Here is an 8,167-nt window from a genome sequence, read left to right on the forward strand (position 1 = left end):
GATAGTCCACAATCATTGTGCAAAAACAAAACATTCACATAAATCAAACGGTGTATGTTACACAAAAATATTTCATATTTCTCGCACCCTAGAAATCTTCATATGGTCATTGGAGAGTTACTGAGTTGAGAATAAGTCATCAATGCAAATAAACTCTCTATTTCAAATACAAGAACCAACAAAAAAAAATTAAAAAATGTCATAACAACTGATAGTAATATTAGTCCTCGGACTACCAGGTCACCAGCTAAAGTAGCAAACACCAGACTTTCTTGTCCGTCAGCATTCTTCTTTAGATCTGCCAATCTGACGGCGCTAACAAAAGCAATCTTGCATACCACCACACATTTTGGATCAGGAGAACCACCAGGGACAAGCTGCATTACGCACAAAATGTTAGAATTGTAGAATACAAAATCAATAGGACTCATCTTCTCAAACAAAATCAATAGGACAAGACACCATGCAAAAGAAATTTAGGGATTCAAACGACTATTTTGGCAAAAAATCATTACAAGATCTTGAACTTCCATCACAACATAAAAGCAGAATCATAGTACCTATGAATCTTGCTGAAATAAGAAGTTGGTTTGCTCATCCCACTAATCTAGAGAACCGTAAGGAAATCAATATTTCGGCATGTATAGAAAACCGTTAGCAGTAATAAAACATATCGTACTAAATAATCCAACCCAACAGCATGTTTCTTGGCAGATTTAAATGCATAACCAAAACAGAAGTAAACCTTCTGTAGGCAGATTTGCATGCATATTGGCAGATTGAAAACCTATACTAGACCCAAGCCAGAAGCTGTTTGGATGTGTTCTTTAGCGAAGGTTCATCCTGAGGTTTCATGGCCGGAAAGAGTAGAACTTCCTGTCCTCAAACCAAAAAACAAAACAATTGACACTTGAGTAAAAAAGATCAGTTGAAAAAACTTTCTATTGTAGAATGTGAAACTTCCCACGTCCAGCCAAACACACCCAACCCCAACCCCACCAAACCAACACTACCAATAAATTAAACAAATGAAAAATCACCAGCAAGGAAATCCAAAACCACAAACTGATAACACATGAACATTTCACACAAACCACACAAACGTAAAACACAAACCTTGATGTTCTGCGAATCTGTCATCATCATTGTTAGTCGGTCAATACCCAGTCCCCAACCACCAGTTGGGGGAAAACCATACTCGAGAGCCGTGCAAAATGTTTCATCCAAAGCCATTGCTTCATCATCACCTGATTGTCGGTCCTGAAATTTAATCATACAAAAATCTTCAGTCAAGGCACCCCACACAACATGACTTTACATGCCACAATGATTCAATTCCTAATGATCATAATACCTTGAGTTGGTCAGCAAACCATTGGCGTTGTACCACAGGATCATTCAACTCCGTGTATGCATTGCAAACCTACGTACATAACATAGATGGCATGCAAGGAAAAAATATAAATATAAGTATATATATACATAATCCTTAGAAAATCACTATTTTAAAAAAATAACAATAATAAAGAACTAAATAGAAATCCTTAGCTGCTATGACATACTTCACGCTTGTTAACAAATAATTCAAAACGTTCAGTCTCGCAGAATCCATGCTCTGTATTCCTATGATCGAAGTCAACGTAGATTTCATACTAATTTATTTCAATAGAGGACAAAATATGAGTAGAAATGAAAAATAAATCAGCAAAACACTATTCTACTTCTATACTGGTAGTGGCAGATGCATTTTGAAATGAAAGTGCTACTACAAATCGAAGTAAACATAGGAACAAACAAGACCTAAAAAATCACAAATATGCTGGCTAATTGAAAGAGAACAATGGCTGAAGCAACCAACACCAATTTAAAACTTAGAGGGCTGACTTTAATAATAATAATAACGATGGTATCAATAAAATATCAAAAAAAGAAGGGATTATTAAATTTGATTATTAAACAACATGTAACCCAAGTGAAGAGACTCGTTAATTAGATTGAGGTAAAGAAAATAGAGATAAATATAATTTGATGTTGTGAACTATATTCTATGGGCACCTCAATTAGTAGCTCAATTTCAAATGAAAATGTAATGTTAAAAAAATTTAAGGACAATGATGCCATTGATGGCAGTAATAGATTCCAGAAAGATATATTTGACAAAGAACTATAATTTTGCACAAATTGCTAGCTGTAAGACTTCATTTTTCCAACTATTTTAAGTCTTCTCAACACTCAAATGGAGCTAAAAAAATTAACTTATGCAGCATGAATTTGAGAAATAAAAAATACACATACCTTGGTTAGAAAGTGGTCCTTCCATGCTATTGGACACTGAGGATAGAAACTTAAGGGATGGGAGAGCACCCAAAATCCTGAAGGCATCCTCGTCAAAATTATTATAACTTAGATCCAGATGTCTCATCTTGCTCAAATTAGACACTAGTTTAGAATCTGAGCATATGACCATGATCAAATGTCATTAAAAGTCAACCCCAAAGAACCATAAGTGAAAATGACCAACTTATTGCTTTTATAGGTAATTAGGTACTTTTTAAAAAGACTTTCACTCTAATTCACAATTGTAGAGAATATATATATATATATATATAGTGGTATGGAATGAGAGCGCACAACCCCCCCCCCCCCTTTCTATTTCACCAAAAACAATAATTAGGTAAACCACAAACTGCTAGCTATGTCATTCTAATTAAAGAATCAATACACTTCCATATGTTTCTACTCATGGGGAATTACTTGCTATGTATAAAGCCAAACAATGTAGACAATTTCTTTCATAAGTAACATCTAACGTATTTAATCATATTTTCAATTTCAAATCAATAGGTAAGTTGAACCAGTTAAAAAAATAATAAATAATAAACAAAATGAAACAAAAGAAGTTGTAAAGCTAGAAGTAGTAACAACTATTTCCCAGCCTTCTATTTATTTTTCTTTTATCTTGCTTTCTCTTTTTGGGCTTTTCTATTATTTATTTAAATATTTGAAAATCAAGAGCACAACCATTGAATGGCACCATCATTATTTTACACATAAATGCGCAGTAGAAATCTATGATCTTGAATGTTACTTTAAGTGCCACCTATCTAATAACAAAGTAATAACAATAGATTTTTTTTTTTTTTTTTGGTTCATTTCAAGTAGACATTAAAATGCTCTTCTGAAGCTCAATGAATGACACAACACTCTAAAATCCATGCATTGTCCAATGCCTTTGTCAAATCCTCTTTGCTTTAATTGATTCATGGCCTTTCTCTTTATGTGAACTTGTTAGAAATTGTCTCAAGTTCCTATCTTTAGATGTTGGTTTTTCTTTTATGTAGTATTGTTGCGGCAATAATTTCATAATCTTTGCAGTAATAATTTGGTCTAAAAGAGGCTTAGAGTTAAGAATTTGAGCATGCCCAAGGTTTTAATACGCCCAAGGGTTGAGGGCTTTCCTCTCATGGGAGAGCATGTTTCTTGTGACAGTAATAGAGTTGATTCTCTAAAGAAGAATGAGTAGTGCTGCTTGAGTAGAGTATTTAGGCCAAAATTGCAAACCGACTCCAAATGGAAATTTTCTATTAAAAAAGCAAGTTAAAGGGTTATGCCTTGGTATCATATCTATTAAGTTGTGGTTTGTAGGTAGTATTATTTTGTTTGGGTATTTTGGTAGTACAGTCAATTTGGTGGGTAAAGAAGGTAAACCACATAATTATGTTTTCTGCTTATTTTTTATGCTTAATAATTCCTATGCTATTTTTTCCTGCTAATTCAACAAGACCAACGGCAAATTGAAATTTGCATTTTAAATTTATTGGTTTTATTGTTGGCCATTAAAGTTCATGAAGCTTGAGTTGAACATGGGGGCAAACTGAAATTTGTATTTTAAATTTATGGATGAATGTATATGTAATTTAAATATATATATACTAATGTATATGCAATCAAAAAAATTTACACACTCATGTATATGAATATTTTAACACCTATGGGGTTTTATATAGGGGCATATACCACCCAACACAGATGAAAACATAAAAGATGAGTGAAAATGTAAAATTGAAGTAAAAACTTAAAACTTTATGAGTGTATTTCATAGTTAATTGAAAAGTTTACACAAATATAAAGAGATTATTCCGGTTATTATATACTTTTAGAGACAAAGCAAAAACCCCCCAAAAAATGGAGTGATTGAAAGATTCCATACCTTTTTTTTGTATTTGTTGTAAACTTCAGTCAATTGGGTATAGTTTGCAAACCACCTTTATTTTTTTGCAGCACGCAAAAAATAAATAAATAAAGAAGTTATGAGTCTTACAACTTTAACAATTGCAGGGGTGATGTTTCTAACCGAGATTGGCTGCCGGTTCATGATAGGTCCATTTACTGAGATTACAAAGGAAAATGTAAGAATTCCACCAAGAAAATTATTGACAAGTTTTCATCAGTGGCAATGTTGCTAGCTTACCACTAATTTTACCACTGCCTAAACGATATAACTTATAAGCAAAGCCTCTTATTTTTGTGGCCTTTCTACAGATGTTCCATGGGGGTAGTATATATATATATATATATCAGACTTTAAAGAATTTTTCCAGGATACTCTTATTGGCAATAAAGGAAAATTAATTACAATAGAAGGAAAAGAGAGATATCACACACAGCTGATAAGAAACAGGATTTGTGCAGCCAACCTAACTAGCAACATGCATCCCCTGTTAGCATATAATATAAGAAACGGATGATCGATTTAGACTATACAGAAGAACAGACATGAAGCTAAAACAATGATTTTAGATACTCACGGAGGAAGCAAGATCATCGGAAGTCAACATCTTAGCAAGACCAAAATCACCTGCAACCAAATATATTTTAATACCTCTAATAAAATAACACAAAATTATCATTAACAAAATTATAAAGGTGCAGTCAGGAATGGCAGGAATAAGGTAAGACTTCATTTACCTAGGCTTATGTCCTGATCTTTTGTCAGAAATTTATTCGAACATTGAAGCAAGTGTGAAACATCAGCAGTACAGAACAAACATTGAGATTTCAGAGATATAACACTTCACTTAAAACTTTACAAATCACATAGAGAGGCAACTAACCTTGACATCACGATGAAGTATATGGTGTGTAAATTGATACACTGAATTGATGCAATTAAAATTATAATAACGAAATTGACACAATGCAGTCATGGAATTAAGAGAAATCAAGAGAAAGCTATGCAATCAAGTGCATAAAAAGAAAACAGAGCAAAATCATACCTTCCCAGCAGTAGATGTTGATGCTTGAAGCTGCAATTTCTCTCCTCTAAGCTCTCCTGTAATCTATACATCTCATCCTCCATCTTCTTAGCTTTGGCCTCTGCCTAGGGAAAAAAATAATAATAAAAAACCCAAAAATACACAAAATTAGAGAAGGTCCCACAAAGAACATCACTTTACAGAGAAGAACAAAAAGGTGAAATGAAATTATTTTATTTCCAAAGTACACACAGATGCAAACAAATATACATAGAAACATATAAACAAATATACAAATTCACATGCCTGTCTTGTTAGGGTTTGAAGAGCCAATGATTGCACCTGTGAAGCGAGACAGCTTCGGACCTCCTTGTGCTCCACCGCCAGTGACACCACGTTCCGCCGGAAGCTCTGCTTCTTCTCACTCAAATCCTTCAACAACGGATCGATATTTCTCGGTGCGCAGAACGCTGTCGTTCCTTGCAATCACCTCATTGTCCATGCGATTGAAGCTTCTCTCCATCGCGATCTTCCACTCCTCCGTACTCGAATCCCTCTTCTCAATCTCTTCCTTTACAAGTTCATGTAACTGATCTCTACATTTCATCGCCACCTACAAAGAAATCAAACACCAATTAAATTGATAGACTTTCTTGTTCGATTTCGGATCTGCAATTTGCGAGAGAGATCGAGTTTGAGTTCGATGAAGAAAAGCTAGAGCAAGAATAGATCTAACAAAAATGCAAGAGAGATCAGATCGAGTTCGGATCTGCGATTTGTGAGAGAGAGAGAGAGAGAGAGAGATCGAGTTCGATGAAGAAGAGCTGTGTATGAGAGAGATTTTGTGTTATTTTGTAATTGGAATGGGGTTTAATGTCTATTAAGTTAAATACGGCGAGCATGACGCCTTGAAAAACGTGTTGACTATTCAGTATACCACAACGTTTTTTAAAACGTCTTGATTCAAGCGCCGTTACAGACCACTTTTCTTGTAGTGTACATTTCACTTAGTTTCACACACCTTTTCCCTTTCCCTCTCCAAATCCCTCAACCAAACACAACATTACTCAATCTAAAAACTGTTGGTCATAGCATTTTTCATCTAGTGTTTACAATCAGTTTGAATCAAACCAAGAATGAGAATTGTCCAAAAAATAATATAAAGCTAATATCTTATATATACATGAAGAAAACTCTCACAAACCATAACCTCCTCCAAATCTCATTTTCTATATATCTCTCTTGAATCTCTTGTGTATCTTCTTAACATATGTTTTTTCCTCATTTGGTTTTTGACTTTCTCAACTAATTTTTGACTAAATAACTTAAAAGGTTTGTTTGTTTGTTTGTTTTCATTTAAAGAAACTAAAAATGAAAAAAAAAAGAAAAAGAAAAAGAAAAGAAAAAAAAAAAGAACTACATAACTTTTTCACTAACAAAAACTAGGGATGAGCAGCGGGTATATCGATCCGCCAATTGAACCGATCCACCGCATTTTGGATGGATGCGTGATGACGAGCGGACGGTTGTGGATTGGTTTTCTCCAATCCACTAATTTGCCGGACGTATGGCGGATTTGAGGTTTTTTTGGCCGCAATCGAACCGCCAAACCGCGAGCACCCTTAGTAATTTATAAGACTTTGTGTTTTCAATTTGTTTAAATATTTTTTTGTGTTTTCAATTAAAAAAGAGTTTAAATATTCTGTTGAAAAAAAGTTTTCAACTTGAATATATTTTTTGGTTTTTAAATCTAACTCTAAAAGTAATAAATAGAAAATATAATATATGCTGGTGGGTTTTTGTTTTCAAAGACATATAATCTCTACTATTGCTATGTTCATGATTTTTGTGGTTTGAATTGTTTTTATATTTTAAGAACCACATATTGTAATACTTTATGTGGATGGAGGCATGCTGTGATTGTAATATATGGATGAGACATGCAGTGATTGTGATATTCTAAAATTTCAAACTTTCTTTCTTTGAATGAGGCATGCAGTAATTGTAATACTTTCTTAAGTCATTGACTGTAATACTTTCTTTTTTTTTTCTTTTTTTTTTTTTTGAGAAAGTGCATAAGTTAAATTATATTGAAAATTTATAAAATTTTAAATCGCCAAATCGATTCCCATTCATCCGTCAAACCACCAATCCGCATCCGTCGGATTGGCGGACGGATGCAGATTGATTTTCTCCAATCCATCAATCTAGCGGACAGATGGCGGATTGGAAGTTCCGTGGCCGCAAACGACCCACGCCCACCCCTAACAAAAACATACATTTTTTTTTATATATTTATTAAACACATTAACTTTTCTACCAAAACTTTAAAATGAAGAAATTACAAAAATATATAAGTTATTTAAAGTCGTTGCCAAACCAGTTAAAATTGTTGATTTTTATTTTATTTTTATTTTAGATTAATTTCATCTTTTATTTTTAAAATATGAGTCTGGTGTCATTTGTAGTCCTCAATATTTTAATTATGTCAATTTAGTCCTTAATATATAAAAATATTTCAATTTAGTCCACAATGTCTAAATTATGTCACTTTTTTTTTAATTTGTAAAAGTGTTTCAATTTAGTCCTCATAAAAGTGTATAAATTGAAACACTTTCTATGCATTTGGGACAAAATTGACATAATATAAATATTGGACCCCAAAAAGTGTCTAAATTGAAACACTTTTTACATATTGAGGATAAAATTGACATAATTTAAATATTAAAAACTGAATTAAAACATCTTTTGTACATTAAGACCAAACTAATACAAATAAAATAATAGAGGTCAAAATGGTACGCGATTATTTGGTTGATTGTCTTGACTTTTGAAAGATCACCAACTTAAACTTTATAAAAAAAATTAAAAAAAAATAAAATAAATGTAGGACACATGTGTGAATGTAATTA

At 32.9% G+C, this 8,167-nt stretch overlaps 1 protein-coding gene across 1 annotated transcript; it reads right to left on the bottom strand.

Annotated features, from left to right (window-relative positions):
* Positions 1-717: 717 nt before the first annotated feature.
* LOC114266451 (uncharacterized) lies at positions 718-5,122 on the bottom strand. The gene is made up of 8 exons (XM_082908484.1): positions 5,115-5,122; positions 4,805-4,884; positions 2,296-2,451; positions 1,796-1,800; positions 1,563-1,652; positions 1,355-1,423; positions 1,117-1,260; positions 718-876 (listed from the first exon to the last, which is right to left on the bottom strand). Exons 1-8 carry the CDS (start codon positions 5,120-5,122, stop codon positions 793-795), a joined length of 636 nt encoding a protein of 211 aa, XP_082764610.1. The 3' UTR covers positions 718-792.
* Between the last annotated feature and the right edge of the window lie 3,045 nt (positions 5,123-8,167).

This window comes from Camellia sinensis, chromosome 15 (assembly GCF_055761805.1).
Source record: "Camellia sinensis isolate YWXY chromosome 15, ASM5576180v1, whole genome shotgun sequence".
NCBI classification, from domain to species: Eukaryota; Viridiplantae; Streptophyta; class Magnoliopsida; order Ericales; family Theaceae; genus Camellia; species Camellia sinensis.